The 22,300-nt window shown below is 39.9% G+C and overlaps 1 protein-coding gene across 1 annotated transcript in view; it reads right to left on the reverse strand.

Annotated features, from left to right (window-relative positions):
- Positions 1 to 22,300, reverse strand: part of KIFAP3 (kinesin associated protein 3) — a 72,034-nt gene that overhangs the window by 24,392 nt on the left and 25,342 nt on the right. The window contains exons 11-17 of the mRNA XM_084291609.1: positions 15,992 to 16,092; positions 11,088 to 11,196; positions 9,762 to 9,874; positions 8,643 to 8,808; positions 8,308 to 8,433; positions 7,823 to 7,921; positions 6,306 to 6,391 (exon numbers count right to left, since the gene is read on the reverse strand). Coding sequence (XP_084147735.1) covers positions 6,306 to 6,391; positions 7,823 to 7,921; positions 8,308 to 8,433; positions 8,643 to 8,808; positions 9,762 to 9,874; positions 11,088 to 11,196; positions 15,992 to 16,092 — 800 coding nt within the window. The remainder of the gene's footprint in view (positions 1 to 6,305; positions 6,392 to 7,822; positions 7,922 to 8,307; positions 8,434 to 8,642; positions 8,809 to 9,761; positions 9,875 to 11,087; positions 11,197 to 15,991; positions 16,093 to 22,300) is intronic.

Below are 22,300 nucleotides of genomic sequence, written 5' to 3' on the forward strand. Positions count from 1 at the left end.
GTCAACCTTTCCAAAGTCACAGCCCCGAATGAATCCCACTTGCCCAACATCACCGTCTGAACTGGCTGGACATTCGCCACAAACAGACGTGAACTTACTAGCCTTCAATCCTTCACAAATTAACTAACATTTCTCAGACCCTAACTATTTTTGCTTGTTTGTTCTTCTTCAGACAGCAACAAGAGCAGAGTATTCCTATGTATTTGATGTTTTCTATCTTATATTAAAAGGCTCCAAAATCTCAGGTATTTCACCTCACTTATTTATCTATGTTTTTGGAAGACAGAACAAGCAACTGATTGGTAAATTACTAGTTTTGAGACTGAACATAGTTTCACGCTACCTAATCACAAGTTATCAAACTCTTTGGCTATTTTATTAAGTTTTTAACTTGCATTTCACCATGAATGAGCAATAAAGACAAAGATGTGACCACACCAGACTCAGACGAACGATCAATTATGTCAAGAGTTTCATTCTGGCAGCAATCCTAGGGAAGGACGATTTGCAGTAATCTAGAACAATTTACATAAACTCAGCACAGAAAAGATCATTTAAGTACTGTGAGATCAAGGGTATGTCTGTAGATTTTCCATAGAAATGTGCAGAAACACCACTGGGTAAGTGATTAATGGAATAACATCAGAATGGAAGAAAAGCTGTAAATGCAGGACTACAGCCAAAAGGCACAAAGAAACCAAATTACAGAAATGTAGGGCAAAATGCTTCCCTAAAACACAGTGAGTTTTCCAATAATCCTATATTCAGCTATAAAAAGCTTTTTTTTTTTTTTTTTTTTTTTTTTTTAAATATATGAAGTTCACCTTCTTTAAACTAAGGAATTCCTGCAAAAATGAAACCAGAAAACCAAACATTGCAGAGACACAAACACAGGTTTGTGCCTTCCAGCATTTTTAAACTTTAGCCCACTGGAAAAGCAGTGGATGGAATGTGCCTACTCTCCACCCCACAACCACCCCCCTCCTCAAATACAGCACGGCCAGTAACATAAAAGGAGGAATCCTGAACGTTGATTTTATTCTCTTTGGAGCTCCCTGACATCACCGTTTTTAACATTCGGTTTCCATAAATCCTAAAGTGTCATAGAAGATGTATGGTTCGACTCTGCGAGGAATGTGCCATCCTTTTTGAAGTTCTACTTCCAACTTTGTTTACTACTGAACCATTGAAATATTATGAAGCGTTAACTGGCCTATTATCAGAGCGTGTCTGTTCCCTATCAGGGGTCCCCTTTGTCACTGGCTTCCGTCACACCTTGTATCTGATTAACACACTATAGGATAACATAGAGCTACACAGATCTGCTTTGTGTTCTCTCACAGCTGATGAAAAACAGATTTTCCTTTTCACTTTAATGTGGTTGCCCTTTAATTGGGTCTGTAATAGGGTTCATTTGATGCGATTCCTCATACTAAACTAAAACTGCTATACAGTAAGTTGAATGTTCATTATGTTTAAGGCCATAGCTGGTAAAGTGATATGTTATATTCTTCATTATTTAACCATCCCTAAAATACACAGTTTACATGAAAGGTTAAATTAAACATTTTTTAGTTAAAGAAAGATTTATCTTGTCTAGTAACCCAAAGTTAGGCATGTAATTTGAACTATGTGCCTCTATAAACCACGGATAGAAACAGATGTTATGGATCACCTTCTGCAGGTGTCTGTGACACCTACCTTGGGGTAAGTAGCACCAGAGGACAATTCATTCACAGGTCAAAAAAAAAATCCTTCTGCCACTTAGACCCACAAAACTCAGTCACTTCTCTGCAATCAGGCTCATCACTAAATATATTCTGATGGGAAGCTAGCAGAAACCTATGATATGAAATTAATGGCAAGGTAGAAAAAAGAACGAGCATTCATGCCTCCTAAATTTAGGTGCCTGCATAAAAAGCACACTTTCCACATGGTTCCTACATCGTTGATAATTAAGAGAGGTTTTTCCTTAGAGAAATTTAAGGTATCTCATTGGCCAGTTGTTATGGAAGTGATGAAGATCACTGGCTTGGCTCACCTTCCTAGCTTTTCTATTCCATTGAGTAAGCACCAACGCTAGAAGGTAACCCTTCGGATAGGTTCATGTGAAGACAAAGAATCAGAGCCCACCTGCCCTATCCAATGCCCCTCTGTGTGGCTGTTCTTCTAGTCCAGGTAGAGCCTTTCCTGCTGGATGCACACTCTTTGCCACCAAAAGGTACTGGCACCAAAGTGGACTGATTTCGTATTTCACAACGCAGGAGTTGACCAGTGAAAACTCATTTCAACAGTTCAGTCTGCAGCCTCACACCCTAGCTGTTTTCTGCCCACTTCTCTGCATTCAGGATTGTTAGAAGGTAACAGAGGAACAAGACACATCATGAACATAGGAAGTCTTAACAAACAAAGGTAGAACCTCTTTTCCTGCAGTATAGCACTCTTCATAGATGGAGGACACCAAGTGGAGTCAAAGGTTATCTACTTTCAGAGCACACTGACATAAAGCCCACACCAGATCCCTGTGGTCTGCTCTTCCTTGATTTTGAGAACTGGTCAACATCTTGCACAGCTGGCCCCAAATCCCTCAGAGCACTGAGGGTCCACAGCACATTCCTAATTCTTAGGTGAACTTCCAGCATTCCCAACAAGGAGGATTTGTGTTGGGCACGTGGCTAATACAGAAAGATGCAAGTCATTCATCAACACAGCCTTCTGTATGAAAAAGGTTATTTGGCTTTCGTTACAAATACTTGGGGAAAACAATAAAGGCTAGAAAAGACACCTTAAGCATGAGGTCCTTCCTAAATCACGTAGACAGTGCTGTAGCTATCCTTTTGCTTCTGCAAAAAGCACAATGATCCACTACAGAAAATATGGGAAACAAGATGGTGCCCTGGACCTGGATTCAAAGCTCTTAAAAAAAAAAAAAAAAAAAAAAAAAAAAAAAAAAAACACGCAATGAACTGGAAAATGGGGGAAAATAGGGGAGTGGAAAGCATCATTAGACCAAAGTCTAGAAGATCTGGCTATGGTTAATTAAATGTCCTTTGAAAAAATGAGAAAAAAGCATTTAACAGCAATAAGGGAGAGCTAGGAACACAGGATGAGAAAGATCAGACATTAATAATTCCCTCAGCTCATGGTAATGCTGTCTGAAGCGAACAGAATAAAACCTTCCTAAGCTGACATTTCTTTCACAAGCATCAAGAGCAGATGGTCAGGCTACTGAATCAAAGGAAAAGGGAACTTCATTTGCCTGAGAACCCTACACCAAGTGTGGATTCCAGGCTTTCAGCTGAACCATGGGACCTGTCCAGTTTTAGGTGTACAAATAAATACCCTAAACTAGCTGCTTGGTGTTAAGACTGAGCATACGACACAGAACTGAAGCTCTCCTAAATTATCAACACAGACAACAGCAGTATCTTGCATCTACCAGTGCAAAGCCAAGACTCCCCAGAACACACTATGCTAAAGCAACACATCTGTTTCAGTTCATCAATGGCAGAGTCCAGCCAAACTATATTAAACAAATCATCACCAGTGTAACATTTCCATAATTTCTGTGACAATTACTTTACTACAGAAAGCATATCTCCCCTAAGGCTTATAAGGCATCTGATTTTCTTCAGTGTTATTTCAATCACACTATATAGAGCTTATTGATGAGTGAAAGAAGCATTTGTCTTCCCCGAGAAGAAATTACTTTAAAATCTCTCTTCTCCATCATTTGCTTTCTGATTTCCATCATCAGAGGAGCTAACTCTGTCAGCATGTACGGAACAACAAGACTGCAAACTTCAGTTTTTATTGTTGTGGATTTAGCACTGATAAGAAATTTCAACGATCCTAGAGATGTCTGTTCAGACACCTCAGAAGGCACTGGCAACATAAAACTGCCACACAATCGAGCGTCTGTGTTTACAGGCTGCTTTACCGTACCGCCTGAGCTAAATGGCAGAACACCTATCAAAATCCTCAGGTTTTGATAATTTACTGTTTCATATATTCTCCAATCACCATCTGGGATATGTTGCCTTCATTGCCTGTGATTTTTTTTTGTACTGGAAGATGGTGTAAAACCAGCCTGTAACATACCAAGAGAGAACCACTACTTGACTGTTTTCTGTCTTCCAGAGAAGAGGGTGTGCTGTACTTTCTGTTCACCGCACAGGCATGGTGTTAATTATGGTTTATGCAACTTCTAATCCAACAGCTAGATGATAAAGCTGCAAAGACCTTCACAGAAAAGTACCTCTAACATGCCAAAGAACATAATTCTGTGTGGCACTGCTCCAGTATAGTTTACCACTGTATGAAATACTCCCAGTATGTGCCTGATGGCATTTTCCTTACTCCCAATATCAGCAGTACCAAATCATTTCCTCACCTTATTCTTTTCTCAAGGCCCTGGAAGCCCTGTCCAGTGCTTTTCACAAGTTCAAAGATCTCCTCTCCATCTACTGTCACAGCACTTTTTTTTTTTTTTTTTTAAAAAACATGCAGCAGAAAGATTACCCCTTCTCAGGAAGGAAGGACAAAGAAGCCAAGTAGATTTTACTCAGAAGTTAACGTTGAATGTGAAGCAATGTAGTTATTCTTCTGGATTCTATAAAATAAACGTCGCTCGATAACACTACTAACATAATAGGATCTAGTAACATAACTACTAACATGATAGACTCTACTAACTCCTAGCATAATGGGATAACTCTACTAACTAGAATCTACTGAAAAATTAAGTGCCAGATTGCAAAGTTTCCCTTTATGAACTTAACAGCCCCTCAGACACCTAGAAACTGCACTGGCTCCAAGGGAAAATAAGATGTGTTGGAAACACTTGCCAGTGTCCAGCCTCACCCAGTGGATAAAGACTTTCTATTTCAACTGGAGATGTCTCTGGAAGTGATTGATCTTGATAATCTGAACATAAAACCCATCATAAATAAGTATTAAGTGCAAATTCATCTTAGTTGAAATTGTGATCTTAATGAACTCCAGTGGCAGCTCTGCCACTCACTAGTGGGTCATGATTGTTTTTCCATACCTCTGTGAAGCAAAGCAGAGATGGTAACAAGAATTCCACCACAGAAAATGTCATTTTGCTTTTTGCTTTAGAAGAATATTAAATTAAGAGATATTACTAATGAACAGAAAAATACAAAAGATTATAGTACCATGCAGACCAGAATTTAGCTCTTATATAAAACCTTTCAGAGAACAAGCTGCAGTATGCATGATCCCACTGAAGAAGAAACTAGGTGGCCGATAGCAAAAGCATTACAGTAGTCAAATATTTTATTATTATTCTTGACTCACAGTTAAACTCTTTGTCTATAAGATTAAATTTAATGAGGGCTACTCTATATCCAAATGATGTACAGTCCACATAGTCCTAAAACAATTCTAAAAGATGCATTATTTTTGTCAGTAAGTCAACCAATTAAACAGGCTAGGAGGAATTTTAGCAGTGAAACACAACTTTTACATGGAATCTGCATCACAACGTTTTTACTTTAGTGGAAAACACCACAGGAAATATTAAAGCTTCTAGAGTCAAGGATCCCTAGAAGTAGCCTATATGTGGTATAAAAGCTAATAAAGCAACAGTGCTTCAAAATTCAATATTCCTTTTTCCCTCAAGGTAAATTCAGTACAAAACAACTGTCCTGAAAGTTTATTCTGATCAATTGATAATTAGACAAACTAAGTCACGTAGCTAAAAGGAGATCTATCCAATAGTTGATGACAGTATTAAAAACTTCAATGTTATACTGCCTGCTCCCCCAGCAGAAAAGCCAGCTTTAGGATCACCCCCCACATTTTCTTTTTGAAAAAAAGAAAATACTGGCACCGATCACAGTAGAAAAACTGAATGAAAGCTGCTGGGTAACAAGAGCCATTTGTTTGGAAAACTAAGACAATGAAAGGTTGGCATACTTCTGCACTGTGATTAATTTTAATTTTCTTTAAGTAAAAAAGCATTCTTTAGAAGTGTTTGTAGTGAATAGTTAACTCTAAGTGTACTTCATACACTTAAGCATGATTTTTCATAATTATTTTTTCATATAGTTAAGTATGACTTTCCAAAGTATACATGCACTTCTTAGAAGTTTGGTACACAGCCTAGAATAATGATTGTTATTGACCTGTGAAAATTCATTTTTTCCTATGTGATTAGGAAGCCGCACATAAAAAGTATTTTTACTTTGCAAGTGCAAAGTATTGGTATACAGTTATGATTTCAGAATTATGTCGTGTAAAGAGGCTCTTGAAGGGCAGATGAGAAAAATCAGACCTACCGCTATAATATCCAGTGTGTTGTCACAAACTTTGCGTATCTCAGCATTTTTATCATGCATCAGGTCTATTAGATATGCCGGAGCTTCTGGAAAGAAACTGTTAAGGATAAAGGCTAGGTCTTTTGCACAGCCTTCCTCCAACTTCAAATTTCATAACAAACTGTAGCGAGGAATTTTCTATCACATTTGAAGTTCAGCAGCCTTCCCACCACCAGTTTGTTGTTTGTTGTTGTTGGTGGTGGTTTTTTTTAAATCACATTTTAAGATATCCAAATATCCTTCAAAAGTTGTGAAGAAAAATTACTTGTCCCTTATAAAGTAAATATATTCTGATCTGCTAGGGGAAATCCATGCACCTGTGCCTTTTTGACTAACATATGTTAGTCCATTTCTGTGGAATAGTTTAATCTTTTGAGAATGTTACTTTCGTAATCTTTAGGGTGTTCCCCTCTCTCAAAAAACATTCCAGTGTACTTGTCTCAAACAAAAAAAAAGTCAGGTGCAAATGATAAAATTATTACCAGACTTGTTCAAACTGAATGAGAAAAGTGTTACTTGAATGCTGATGCTTTACTATTACAGATATAAACAACATTTTCTTCTCTAAAAACCAGGCACTCGGGAGTCCAAACAGGGACAAAGAACACCCCAACGAGCTATTCAGATATTCCACAGAGCCCAACAGAAGAAAAGACATTAATAGATAGTCCTTGTGTTGTTAGTAAAGTAATCATGAATCTGCTATCCTTACAAGGGTCCCAATCAACCTACTCTTCATGTTTCAATAAAACTTAACATTCATGTAAGAACCACAGAGACAAACAATGCCTCCTTCCACAACTTTTGGATCATTTGAGTAAGCTCAACATCAAAAGTGATTAAAAGAATAAGTAGTAATGACTGAATAGGAGTTACAAGTACCATATCAAAAGTTGAACAGATCCACAACATGAGGAAACCAAAGAACAGATTTAGTCACAACAGTCAAGTGAAAAAAAGGAGAAAGAGGAAAGCCAGGAACAGAAATCAAAGTCTAGGTACAGGAAGAAGCTAGGAGACTTATGCTAAGCATAAAATTTGAAGAACGGTACAGTTCTTCTTCTTATTTATGGTATCCAGAGTGATGCAAAAAAGAATGCTACTGAAGTACTTTAATGTACTTCAAACTATGCAATATATACATATAAGAGTGCAGAGAAAGAAGTTTATCTATGTTTTAAGTTACTTTTTCTATGGACTATGATTGGCAAAACAAGTCATAGCATAATTAAGGTTGGATAGGAAGTGAAGGATCCAGTCCAGTCCAGTCCAGTCCAGATCCCCTGCCCTATTTCAAAGCAAAACAAATTTTAATCTGTACTATCCATCCTGCAGTCCTTCCACATGCCCAGGCTGTGTGGATTTTTCCTTCAGCTGAAATAAACCATTTACCAAGACCTCTGAGACAAGAGGTTTACAGGCCAAACATCAGTAAGTTAGCTGCTGTGATTCTAGATGTGTGGCCATTAAAAAGATACGTGTTTCCTTGATAATGACATCTCTGGTGGCTTGGTGGAAGACCATCTGATAAAAGACATAGATGATCTGGCAGACAAACTCATCATCTTCCTGCTGAGCTGTAAGGGGAAAAAAAAAAAAACAAACCACAATTTAAGATCTCACAACTAGAAGTTCTTGATGCTTAGAGAAAGCCCAGCTCCTACATGTCAGCTAGACAGTTCAGTGGTATGCATGAGACTTCATCACCTGACAGTACAAACTGTGTGCCTCTTTCCCTGTTCCAGTCAAATTGAAAGGTTACAGATTGCAGCTAGAGCTATGGAGGTATTAAAAAAACTAATCCAAAACCTCTAGGTAAACATCTCTTTAACAATAATGGAGCAATTGCGCCTCCTTTTATATACAAAACACTTAGCCCTGTCTTGCAAGAGAAAATGAATGGAGCATTTGGCTACAGCACAGCTACGGCAACAAAACATCTGTGAAGGACAAGACAAAATACCATTTAGAAGCTCAATGAGCGCAGGAATGATTCCAGACTTGGCCAGTAGAGCAGCACAAGAATCATCCATAGAAACCGTTCCAATCATTATCACCACTTCCAAAACGAGGTCATCCTCTGCAGAACCTGGAAGACAAAAGGCAGAAAGTGTTACCTCTTCAAAGCCCTTAGTCTTCTGGCAGCTGTATTTTGTTTCTATACATAATGCTGTTTTTCAGTGTTATGCTTCCCCAAACAACCACAAGTTAGAGGTGAATATGCTCTACTCTGAAAGAGCACTCTGTAAGTACTCTTTGAGAGACTACTTCGAAAGACTAATCAACCTTTGTACAGACCTGGTTTCAGTTTATCCTTGAGGTATGGAACGAGTTTGTATTCTTTCAGCACAAGTTCCCAATCCAGATCTGGTAAGGTCAAATTTGCAAGTGTTCCCAGGCATTCAATCACAAATTCTTCCTCTTCATCATTCGATATTTGAGCTGCTAAGTCACCAACATAATCCTAATGAAAACAGAGCAGACAGATAACATATTACAGGCAAACTATCTGGGGTTCTGAAGGACCCACCACTTGGTCAAATCAAAACTAGTTCTCCAAATAAAGCTAAAGGAGACTCTTCTCTTGAAACAAGGGCTAATAAAGCAGATTCACTTTCAGTTGAAAAACACAATCCAAGCATGTCAGCATTCTTCCTCTCAGTCCTTTCACTTTCAGGAGAATGTGAATCAGGTATTCAGGTGTTCCAAAAGAAGCTACTCTACTGCACACTCTAACAAAGTTTGAAAAAACTATTAGAAAATAAAGGAATGAAGAATGTGAACACCATGCTTTCTTAGTGACAACAACAATGCCATCTTCCCTAAAGATTTTAAAGAAATGACTACAAGGTTTTCAAACAGAGAAGAGTCATAAATTTCACTTATTAATTCCATACAGCTTTAAGACAATTTGATATTGAGTTCTTATTTTAACAGTACACTTAATTTCCACAATAACAATGATGCCCCCCCCCCCTTTTTTTTTTTTTTTGAAAAGGCAGCTTTACATGATTAACTGAATAATAAGAACTCAAAATTGTTAGAATATCCACTCATACAGACCACTTGGCCCAGTGAGAAGCCCCTTATTTTGCCTTCTAACTCTAAAAGCAATTATTTAGAACAACCATTAAATGTTACGACATGTACCTCAGCAGTTGTTTTGCTTTTTGTTCCTTTTGGAACAGGGTTTTATTGGATGGAGCTTAGGATGCGTTTTCCCTGTAATAAGAAAACCAAATCCTGATCTATCAACTGAGATACCCTCCTAAAACAAAACATAAATACTAATCAGCCCATAACAGCCAAGAAAAATCAAACTGGGCATCCGCAAAGCCATAATACAGCAGCTCTCCAAAGCCAGACTTTTCCAGTAGGAAGAATCAGAGATCACATTAGGGAACAGATAATACTTACAATAAACAGGTTTTTAGTTGGCCCATCATGTTGTGAAATATTCCTGATCATCTTCATTAACAATGGGTCCTTAAATTTCAAAGCCCGTTTCATTAGCATTTTCAAACCATTTCCTGAAAAGAAAAACACTTAGAAAGTCTTTCAAATAAAAATGAGAAATGTACTGGCCTATCAAAACAGAAAAGCAAAAACCCAAAAGTTTAAATAGAAAAAAGTGAAGAATCTACACAAGAACTACTGCTTCTTCCAAGTTTAAGAAAAGAAGGAACTACTCTGTATAAATTCTATAGCCTCTGTAAAACAACTACATGTACTGGTGGCACACTGCTAAAGAAATTAGATGAATGCTTCAGGTATTTCTAGTTATTTATTAAGATCAAGGTTCTAGATCTGAACCATTGTCCTATTGTCAGTGGAGATGCAGCACAACCATTGGTACTAGCTCAGAGACTTCTCCCTCCACCCTAGAATAAATGCATAACTGTGGTTTTACAAGATCATTTACCAGTCACATCGACCTGTGTGTGAGAATGCACATACAGACATGCAGATCTGCAGTACGTGATTGCACAGGGCAAGCTGCACTGTTATAGTTATGTTTCCAGAAGATCACCTCGCTCATCTAGTAACTGCTACAACTTGATGTTTTTTTCCTTTAATATAAAATTGGATCTACCCCTTCTACAGAGCTACACAGAGAAATCTGAAATTGGATTACTCGCATCAAAATCCATTGATTCAATTTTCCCTTTTAAAGTCTAATAAATTATTTACAGTAGTCCACAGTGAAAATTTTGAGTACAAATTAAAATAAGAGCTACTAAATAATAATGTGCCACTTAAAGCTGCTAGGATGAAAATAATGAAACTTAATGAGCAAGACAGAGAGCTACTGAACAAAATGCAGACATCTATCTATGCCACATAACAAAATACCAGAATGTCAGAGAAGCTCAATTAAAAAAATAATGGAAAGATGGTAGTGGCAGATTAAACATCAATTAGCTGGAGGTGGATTTTAAGCATCAGGATGAACGAAACCTTGATCTCTTCATACATCCATGTTTTCCTAGAGTAATGTCATCAGTATATTTTATAGAACTTCATGCATATATGAGAGACATGGGCATACATCACTACTTGGTTTCACTCCTGCCACCAAGACCAATTCTGGGGAGGATATAGTCATTTGTTTGCAATCTTACCCAAAACAGTTTCATTTTTTAGAAAATATATATATATAAGTAGCTATGTATTTGTTTTATACATATATATACACACACACACACAAAAAAAAAACAAACACTAAAATCTGAATACGTTTACCTTCACAGATAAGTTGCACATTTCTTTTGTTAGCAGCAAGATTAATACAGAAAGAAATAAGTTCCAGGTCAACTCGCTCATCAGGACACTCAAAGAGCATCTTCATTAACTGCCAAGAAACGCAAGCACATTTAAGCCATTAATCTTTCCAAAGCTTTAGAAGAACAGTATTATGATGTCAAGTCCAGTATTTATTTTTAAATATTCAGCATTTCTACAGGCACAGTGAAGTTATAAAAGTCAAGGGTACAAGACGTATGGTTCCATTATTTGGGGATAACAATGCACGTACAGAGTGCCAAAAATGGCAGTCACTCATCACCTTAAAATAACTTGGGTTAGTTACATTTTATTGCTGCCACTGAGGGTTTTTTTTTGTCTTTTTTTTTTTTTTTTTTAGTGTTATTTAAACTTGCGAATGGATAAATTTGTTTTCAAAGGTTAGGTAGACTTTATACAGAAACAAGTTAGTTCCATATAAATTCAGAATAATACCTAGTTGTTTAATAAAATTATGACTCTAAACAGATACTTAATTGCAAAATAATTCTACTTCTATTTTGCTTTCAGATTACTCTGTTTATAGTGAAAATGTGTTGCATCTGTAACAACATGCTGTACCTCTGCACCTTTAATTCCTATAGCAGAACATGGCCATATATCGAAGACTTCTCAGCAGTAATCCTGTGGGTTTTTTTGGTAACAGGAAGAAACGACCTAGGTTAACGTAAATAGACAATTGCCTATAATACTGTTCTGACTGCGAATTCCCAGATGATTCCTCAGCAAATAACCTATAGATTGTCATTGTTTTATACACCTGGAGGCTGTATTGTCCATTACATCTCAGGCATTGTTTTGTTCAATAAGAACGTTTTGTGAAATGGCATATTGAGTATATGAACATGACTCTACATCCGTTTCATTCCTTTGTTTCCAACCGCAGAGCAGGCAAGTTGCACTGCTTCCCTACTGAGGGGCTGTAGGATATCACCCTGCTTGCTCCTAAAACCTGCTCAGTTCATAAGACACGTCAAGTTTACAAGGCACTGCAGTGTGATGACAAGACTGAGATTACTAGAAGTAGAAACAACTGAACCTAAAGATAAGTGAGACAAAATAAAATATATTTAGCTCAGCTTTTCTCAAATAGGGGTGCAGGAAGAAAAATGCAACTAATCATTATGTATTTGTGTGCTTGCCCCCTGGTGGCAAGACGGTTTGTAATGCATTAAGCACTAGAGAAAGTGGGTAAACAACCTATTTAGGGAAAAAATTAAAAACAGGAACAATAGGATTGCAGGAATTTCACTCTGAAGTATTTTTGTGCAGCAATTCAGTATGTTTACATATCATGAGATAGCAAGCTGTCAATTCCAAACAGAGCCCAAATAAAGCCATACGTTTTTAGGTTACAACAGTTATTAATCTTTTTTCCCTGAGACTTTCACATACTGATTTAAAAGCCATCACTGATTTCTTCCTCCCTTTCTTAAGAAGGTAGAATCAGATTTCCTTACGCTGTTTTAAGAACTTATAAAACCTGTAGTTTATTAAATCCGTAAGCCTGACAATCACGTAAGACTGAATTAACCAGAGAAGAAAGTTGCCACTTAACAAGTAGAACATGAGCATTCAAAAATCACCCCCTGCAACTCTTCTGTTACAAAACCTTTAAAAATAGATTTTTAAAGCCCTTCAAACAATTTGAAGGGAAACATTCTCATTACTTACACAATACAAAATCTGTGGAAATTAGATGTTTAACAAGGGATTACACTGTTAATTACTGAGCTACTTCTCTATAAAAAGGAAAAATATATCCAGTTTCAATTAAAGCTGTTCAAATTTTAAAATAATAGTTTCGTACGAGCTCCATGTTTCCCATTATGTCTTCATTTAATTTGATTGCTTCTTGTGCCACTTCAAAAGGAAGAGTAATTGCTGCCAAATAGGAAATATTAAAATTAAATTTGTTCTGCTTTTACTATGTCCATTGTCATCTTTTACTGATTTAACAGGAAGGCAGTAAAAAGACTGCAGCATGTGCAATGAAGAGGCAGTAGTGTTCAATCAGACAAGTCCCATATTGAGTATCAGATACCACAGACCAGGACTGAAATCACTGTGTCTAGACTCTCTGGCACCTGCCTTCACTTATTTACCAGTGACCAGAGGCCAACCCCCACAGCTCTCTGCTCACATACACCTCTGTCCAACCCCCTCCCCGAGCCCAGCTCAAACATCTTTGAATGATTATGCCAGAACTGCATGCCTCAGGAATCTCTTCTGACCGGCTACTCCCTAACTCTGCTGTTTGAAGTGATGCTCTGGTTTCTGAACTTCAGCAGATAATGGCGGACAGGAGCAAAGGGTGCTGTCAAGAGAGGACGTTTACCAGCATTAAGCTGAAAAGAAGCTTATAGATCAAAGAGGGGCCAAACAGGACAACTGTGGTGGAAAACATGTGGGTAGCTGCAGAGAACCTTGCACACTGCTCTGCGGTAAAATATTAAATATCACCATGACATCACTGCCTAACCATGCCCTTTGATTGGCCAGGTTATTACCAATAAATGCTTTTATAAGCATCTGGATGGCATTTGCACCTATTTAAACAAAACACGCATTGCTGAGGTCTAAACAAGAATGAACTGTTAATACTCACTTTTAACTGTTACTAGAATAGCACCCACTAACTCCTTCAAGCCACAAGGATGTTTACCTGGGACAGCATGAGAAAGCCCTCCTCATGCACCTCACATGTTCGAAAGACAACAGGGGATGGATTTTCTACAACAGCTAAAAATCCGTTATCGAGCATTTGCCAGTTTAGATGTACACCTTTCCTCAAGGAGACAAAGCCACTGAAGGGTACGCACTGTTATTAAAGAGAGAATTCAGTTTTCTGGGATAGAATCAGATAGCAGGGAGTCCCTGAAAAAGGTCATTTTCTTCTCTTGATGCAATATCTACTTCCATGGTTTTTGCTGCCTCTGTTTTCCTTAACAATTGTCCTAACTTTTAAATAAAATCTCCAGTTGTCCAGCTTGTCCTTTTTGAACAGCCTGCAGATATCATCTGTATATTACATCAGCCACTAAAGAATCAATAGCCATAGGTATTTTTCAAAACTTGCAGTTTTATCCAAAGTCCAATTAAGGCAGTGGAATTGTTTCCTGTTCCAGCAGGCTCTGGATAAAGCCCTACAAACACTACTTTGAGCAGCCACTGCCCATCACAACAATGATGTTTACTAAAGCTCACTGTATGATTTCACTGAAGATCCACATCTCCTTATGTTTGACACTGGGGATCTAAGATGCAAGCCAAGATTCCCTAAAAGCAAATCATAACTGAGCCCTGAAACACAGTGAATTTGTTTGGCAGGTGACTGTTGAGAACAAAGCAGGTCCTTTGTATAATGCAAATATCTTAACAAAGTTACTTCTGTGACAGAAAAAGTAGCCAGTAGGATGTTTGCAAGAACATTTGGTAACACACACTAATTATTCCCACCAGTTCTCCCCTCTCTTTTCTCCAAAACCCTCCTGTATTTGGAAAAACATCACAATTTTTGTCATGAAATAATGACCAGAAACATTCTGAATTTTTTCCATGGCAACTTCCCATTCTAGATGTATTTGATGTTAAAAACATGTTTGGCAGGGAAGAAAATACAATGGTGCAATTCTGAAAGAGCTACCAGAGAGCTTTCTACATTTACGCAACGCAGGCTTTCTCAACGCCAAGCCTCATCAGGACCGAGAGAGATTGGTTAGAGATTATTCACTGTTTGTTAAAAAACATGCTACAGCCCAAAATCAAGGAAGTACACAAAAAATACCTCCCTAAAAGCATGAAACAGTGTCTGTGCATGGGTCAGAGACTATGGCCGGAGATAAAAAGTTATGAAAAAGTGTAGCCTGAAGGATCTGTGAAGAGCCCTCTATAGCCCTCATGTCTCCAACTGTTGTACACGCCTGCAGTTGGAAAAGGAATTGTCATGCAGCAATGCAACACTGCTTGGCTGGTTTCCAGTTCATATCCTGTAACACAGGAGACACTGAAATTTTGATACCCAATGGGATCAGAAAAGAATAGCTTCTAAAACAGCAAAGGAAATACTTTCCATGAGGTTCCCTAAGGATCTACTATGCACAAGTTTTCATCTCTTTCAAGTATTCCCAATCTTCCACAGAAATTTATTGGGTCCCCTGAATTTTTCACCAATTCGATGTATCTCAAGGCTCAGCAGTACTGATAAAAATATCTGTCACCCGACCTTTTTCTAGGGAACAACAAAACACAGCAAGAACAGTCAGACTGCCTGAAGAGTAGGTGGCTCACTACTGACTCAGCAGCATCATGCCTGTTCCCATTCTCACCTGTGGGTGTCAGTGCGAGCTCTGCTATAAGTGGGGAAAAGATGTGCACACAGCAAGATGCATCTTGACACCTCCAAGTCCTACAAGGAGATGCTGAGGGAGCTGGGTTTGTTCAGCCTGGAGAAGAGGAGGCTCAGGGGCGACCTTATTGCTCTTTATAAGTACATTAAAGGAGGCTGTAGCGAGGTGGGGGTTGGTCTGTTCTCCCACGTGCCTGGTGACAGGACGAGGTGGAATGGGCTGAAGTTGCACCAGGGGTGTTTTAGGTTGGATGTTAGGAAGAACTTCTTTACTGAAAGGTTTGTTAGGCATTGGAACAGGCTGCCCAGGGAAGCGGTGGAGTCACCATCCCTGGAGGTCTTTAAAAGACATTTAGATGTTGAATTCAGCGATATGGTTTAGTGGAGGACTTGTTAGTGTTAGGTCAGAGATTGGACTCGATGATCTTGAGGTCTCTTCCAACCTAGAAATTCTGTGATTCTGTGATTGGGACCTCATCAGCCATAAAGCACATACCTGCGGGATACAGTCTGTGTAGGCAAACATCGATTTGAAGCGATCGTCCATGCTTATGTGATACAGAATGCACATGGCTACTTGTTTGTAGTTTTCATTTGCTAGAAGGAAAAACAAACAAACAAACATTAACAAGATTTGCACTTTAAGTACTATAAACATTTAAGGGGAGGAATGAAAAGCACAAAAATCCTAATTAAGGAAGGGAAAATTTAAAACAAATGCAACATTTATGAAAGGGTTTTGTCTGGCATATCCAAGTGAACAATGTCTTTGTGCAAAGAGGGAACAAAGGCAATGCCAACTACTCCCTCTCTTCCCAGCACCTCAAAACATTTCCCTAGTACCACTTTGCAAGGAATCTATTTTCTGAAAGGAACACTTATTAATGATGGACCATCCAGAGAAAGCCTTCATCACATCCCAGCTAGGAAATTAAATACCAAATGTAATGCTGGTTTAGCTGTGGATATTCCTGTTGAAACGATAAGCTTGTCTCAAAGTGAAATACCAAAGAACGCATCAATGTCACAGAGATAAATAAGAACTACTGCTCTAAAAAGTGTCGTAGAAGGAAACCAGTGCCTTTCACATAAATCACACGCTGATTGTTTTATTATCCTAAACTGTGGGTGCCTTGTGTTTCATACATTTCAAAGAAAATAGTATATTTTATTTGCACGTTAATGCTTACCAAAGATTCTAAAGGAAAAAAAAAAAAAACGAAGCAACTTAAATGAGCAGGCTGTGAAGTATTTAACAGGAAGACTATAAAAACAGCTTAGACAAATGCATAAATGCTTGCTAAGAAAAACATAGATATGCCTGGCCCTGACTCTCTGCTGAAATTTGGACTGAGCACTGTCTTGAGCTCTCCTCTAGCCCCATATTAGCAGGATACTGGCTATATGTGGGATAACACATACAACTGGATGTTTATATTAGTTAGGCCAGTATGTAATAAGGTCACCAACTCAGAATTAATTCACAGGTCTCATACAGCTCAGAAATATCTTACCTCCCACTTATACTTCAGTTGGACCATCTCTCGTGCTTTGGCAAAGCATCAAGACCTCAAAGAGCAACCAACCCAAGCCAGTTAAATCTTTCATCTGCATACATCATTGGGAACTGGAATTTCCTTTAAGCAGCAAGGATAAGTTGTCTTTATCCTGAGAACGCACATTTTGTGTCTCTTTTTAAAATTGAATTACCAGAAAAACCCATGAAACCCTTCTGGCAGTTGCTATACAATAGTGAAGTATTCTTTCATGAAGTATTCTTCTCCTAAAAAACAAAGCTGACCTTTTGGATCTTACTGGCAGATCACCTACCGAGGGGAGGGTGAGGAGGGTGAGAGGTAACAAAAAAAAACAACACACAACTTTTACCTCAACCTTCCAGAAATTTATCAGCTAGGTAAAGGATAATGACGAACTTTGAAAGCTGATCAGGCTATTACTAAAATAAAAACAAAGACTATGCTAAAGCATATAAATTCTGTTTTAAGCAAACAAAATGAAGCATTCCCTGTCTTTTGTGCTTCTCTGGTGACTGGTCATCTTACCTACCTATCAGCTTGTAGTGACATAGTGATCCAACAAGAGCATGGGGGAAAACGCTTTACTATGCATACAGCTAAAGGCTTCTCCTAAGCAAATATAAAAATTTCAAGGGTAAATTATGCCTTCAAATTTCACAGGGCTAGGGAAAAGCTGTTTACACTGCTCTTAACACTTCTTTCCATGCCTCCATTTAAGACTCAAACATCAAGACTCAAATTTAAGACTCATATTACAATTACACTTCACTGGGTAATGCAGGAAACACTATGTGAAAAAAAAGGTAAACCAGAATAAGGGAGGAAAGTTGGCTCCCCAGTAACATGGAAAACAGACTAGGGGCAAGTTGGGCCAGATCTTCAGTGGGTACGAACTGGCAGGCAGCCAACGAGAAGGATGCTACTTTATACTTGCTTAACCTCTACCCTTCATGTTCCCCGCCTTATTCTTGCAAATGTTATTTGTGCTAAGATATAGCATCAGTTAAGGTAAATCCTTACATTCTGTAGCAACCATAGTTTATTTCCTGGTATTTGTTAATATTACGAGCTTATTTGAAAATAAGACAGCCACAGTAGCAGTCAAAGCCTTTTACGTCCAACCTTTCCTTGAACACCTCCAGGGGCAGTGACACCACCTCCTCCCTGGGCAACCTGTCCCAGTGCCTGACTGCTCTTTCTGAGAAGTAATGTCTCCTAATTGTTTTACTTGTTGAAGAGCAGTGCTCTTTGTTCAGTTCTTTTATTCTTGAAGAGTAGGAGCATGACGTTTCCATTTTTCCACTCCCCAGTGACATCACCCCACTACCAGGACTTTTCTGCTGTGATGGAGGGAGGCTTGGCAACTCCATCAGCCAGTTCCCTCAGGACCCTGGGATTCTTCTTATCAGGTCCCGTAGACCTGTACCTCTTTGGATTCAGCAGCTGGTCTCGAACCTGCTCTTTGCTTACACTGGGTGGGACTCTGCTCCCCCAGCCTCCATCTATGTGGTCAGGGAAATGAAAGATGGGGGAAGCCCATCTACCTGTGCACACAGAAGCAAAGAAGTTGCTGAGTACCTCAGCCTTCTCCACGTCTGTCATTACCAATTACTCAGATAGAGAAACTCACTCCTAATATAAGAAATTAGCCAGCTATAATCACTCACACACTACTGTTTTCACCCCTCGGTTTATTTTCATAAATGTTGAAGGCGCATGGTGGTTCTTGGGGACTCCTCCTGTCACCCCAGTGCAGCAGCCCCAAGGGAGCTGGGGCCTCTCTTGGGCTCTTCCTCAAGGCTCTGCGCAGAAGGGCTGCCACCTCTCGCACAAGGCCTGCTGGATGGGAAAGAAGCACTCACACAACCCCTGACAATTGGCAAAGGTCTTTATTGCCACGTGGCTCCAGGCTAATGCCTGGAGTGGAGCCTGGGTGATGTGGAATAGGGAGCTTGCCGAGCCCTTCTGCACAGCTGCCGGTGTTCCTTCAGGACACTTTTCAGAGAGCTGCCGGCGGAGTCCCATCTTTGTTGTGGCCGAGGCGGGTCCACTTCCATCGGTTCCTCTTCATCTTGTGCACCCACCTCCATGGGCTCCGCGGGCTGGAGGACGAGCCAGTCCCTGGCAGGGACTGCCCACACAGGCTGCCTTCCACCGGGCATATTTTCTGGCCACGGTGCCGCACCAGGACGCCTCCCAGTTCCGGGCCTCAGGTCCTTTCCATTCTCCGCTTGATTTTCATTCACGGAGTTCCTGCTGTCATCTCTCCCTTGGCCACGGCTGGGTCCCGCATCATATTCTGACCGCTGGGCACGGCTCCGCTTCCCGTGGCCCTCCAACCCACGCTCTCCGTCATCACTGGACCTCCGGCTAGGCCCAGGCCTGCTGCTGCTGTCCGTCCGAGGGGCCGGCCTGCTCCCCGCATCACTTCGGCTCCAATGATATTTATCAGAGTAGCCTCTGGGCCGGGCACCAGACACCTCCTGGGCACTGCTGGTTCTTGTGCTTGAGGTGCTGGCCCTCGACCCATGGCGCTTTCTCTCAGAGGCAGACATCCTTCTCAGTGGTCCTAGGAACAATTTCTTGTCCTCGCACTGAGAAGGGCTGCTGCTCGCCTCTCTCTCTCTTTGCTCTTAACTCTGGCCTTCCTTCAGCCAATGGCTTTCAGAAGACCAAATCGCTGAGCAAGTGGTGGGCCAGGGGCAGGGGGGCCCCTTTTATAGGGCCCGGGCCAAGGGCGGGCCCGCTGGTGGCCACTGTGACCTCGGCAAAGCTCTGTGATGGAGCGGCCCGTGCGAGGCCGAAGGCGCCTGCCTTGGGAGAGGCCTGGAAAATGCCCTCATGTGGAGGGAAGGACGAGGGTTGGGGGGCTGAGGGCCCCCTTTTCTGGGGCTGGCTCCCCCCCAGGCCATTTGGCTTGCCAGAGAGAAAGGCTGCCCCATGCAACCCTGCCTCGACCCGTTTTTTCTCCAGATCTCCAAGTGTCAGAGTCTCTCATTAACAAAAAGAAAACCCCACCAATGAAACCAAACTAGACCAATTCACAAGGCTAAAGCAGTCAAAACTGAACATTATGACTGTTCATACCTTGCAAAAGTTTCTACTGCTCATTTGGTAAAATTCTGGAACACGCACGTGGTGTGGGGGGAATAGAAATCACATTCAGAGCCTGGACATTTTTGCCTGACCAGGGAAAAGCCAAGGATGTGTTTAATCAACAGGCTCCAGCACTCTCTTCTTCGAAGAGAAAAAGGCACAACTTAAACTTGATAAAACTCCTTACAAATAGCAAGTGAGGAATAAAGGTAGGACACCAGCATTCCTCTAAAGGAAGAAGGAACATGAAATGGAGTTAGAATTAAACACATCCTTTACACACACACACACTTTGTATTATAGAGTACAACATGAGTGCACGTCCAGTGATTTCCCTACCTGCACTCCCAGGTGGATTACTGGTGTCTTATCTCTGTGCCCTGCAGTACACCCTCTTATAAACCATATGCTTGATTCACGGGGCGGGGTTAGGAGCTTCAGCTGAGAGCAGGGTCCTCTGGTGGGAGTCGTTAGATATTCCTCGACCTCTCAGTAACACAACAGCATTGAAATAACAGGACTATAGAACTAAACTTAAAAGAAAACAGTGGAAGCACTTCAATGGAAAATAACAAAAACAACAAAAGAAACCTCCCACTTCTATCAGTTCTCACGTAAAACTGTGGCTACTCACGAGCCAAAGAATAAAACACTTCAGGAAAATCAAGAGGTGCTTGTTCTTTAGCACAGTCAAAATGATTTAATGCAAATTGTTAATATCGTGCTAATATCGTGCTCAATGAGAAAGCATAGAGCCTATTGGAAAGTTGATTGGAAACTGTGCATTACTACTTTGTCTAAAATTAGGAAGAGAACAGATTCAACAGCTACACAATGCTATGAACACTAAGCATCATCTTGCAGGCTAAAGATGGTGTAAAAAGGTAGGAAGTGACAGACTGAAGAAATCCACCAATAAGCCAAATGCCATCCTGTGACACTTGGGCTTCATTCCCAAAAATACCAACTGCCAGCTACTGACTATGACTTGGACACGTTGGTACCAAAATCACCTTTTGGTTTTGTTTTATACTCATCTGAATGATGAATAAAGCCACAGGTAAGTCCTTGCTCAGAAACATGGCTGCAAAAATTCCAAACCCTGCCCATTACCTGGCCAAAGAACAACTTTCCGAAGCAAAAAAGGTATCGCTTCTATGCTATTTGTGACCACGGCTTAAGGCCACACATGAAAAAGCAGACACTGCAAGAAAGGCTTCCTTATGGGTTGGTACAGTAGGCATCAATTATTCCCCTAACCAGAAAAAGCAAGAGAAAGAGAAGAAAAAAGGTCTTTGCCAAATGTGTTCATAAAAATCACCAAAGTTTTGGTGGGGTGCCAGAAAGTTGTGGCCTACAAGCGCTAGTAGTTTTGAGCATCAAGCATTTTATGACTGAAGGTGGAATAGCCAAATGGCCTAAAGCAGTAAGGGCAGCCCTGGAAAATAATGGCCTAGTCATTATGGATTCTTCTGGTATTTATGGCAATAAAACATGAATCATAATGAACTCATTGGATATTAAATGTGGGGGTCACAAGTACTTTGATAGGATTTCCAAAAGAATTTACCATTAATTAACCAAATAATTATTTGAAAGTGTTACTGAATTATCCTTAGTTCTTATACAGCCATTCCAGAGAAATTGGTCATTCCCAGCTGAGTGCAGTTAATGCCTTAACAAACCGGTCATTAACTGCAGTTACTGATTTTGTGGGAATTATTGTGTTATAAAATACACTCAACAGTTTATAGAAACAATACTTAGATTTTTTTTGCAGCTGTAGTTCAGCTGGAGCAGCTGGGATGGAAAAATATCAGGTCCCTCGGGCTGTTTTCACAACTAGTTTTCTGCAAATTAGAGAGGGAAATAAATACACGATGGGTTCTGAGTTCAAAATGGCTTCAGATTTTTAGCCTTTGAACATTAATAAGAAGCCATGTGCCAGTTCTGCGGACCAGCGCCTGAATCCTAGGTTTCATTCTTACTGAGGTTAAAGATCGAATGGTACCAGTAGCAGAAGCTAAAGAAAAAAATGATTTCTTGATAACAAGATCTGGTCCTAACATTATAGTTGAGTTTGTGAGCTTGAAATGAAGAGATCCTCCGTTCGCTCCGCAATAACAAAAGAGAAACCCTAAAGCTGTAAAACTGAAATGCCAATTCAAGTT

Source organism: Netta rufina, assembly GCF_964035555.1.
Source record: "Netta rufina genome assembly, chromosome: 8".
NCBI classification, from domain to species: Eukaryota; Metazoa; Chordata; class Aves; order Anseriformes; family Anatidae; genus Netta; species Netta rufina.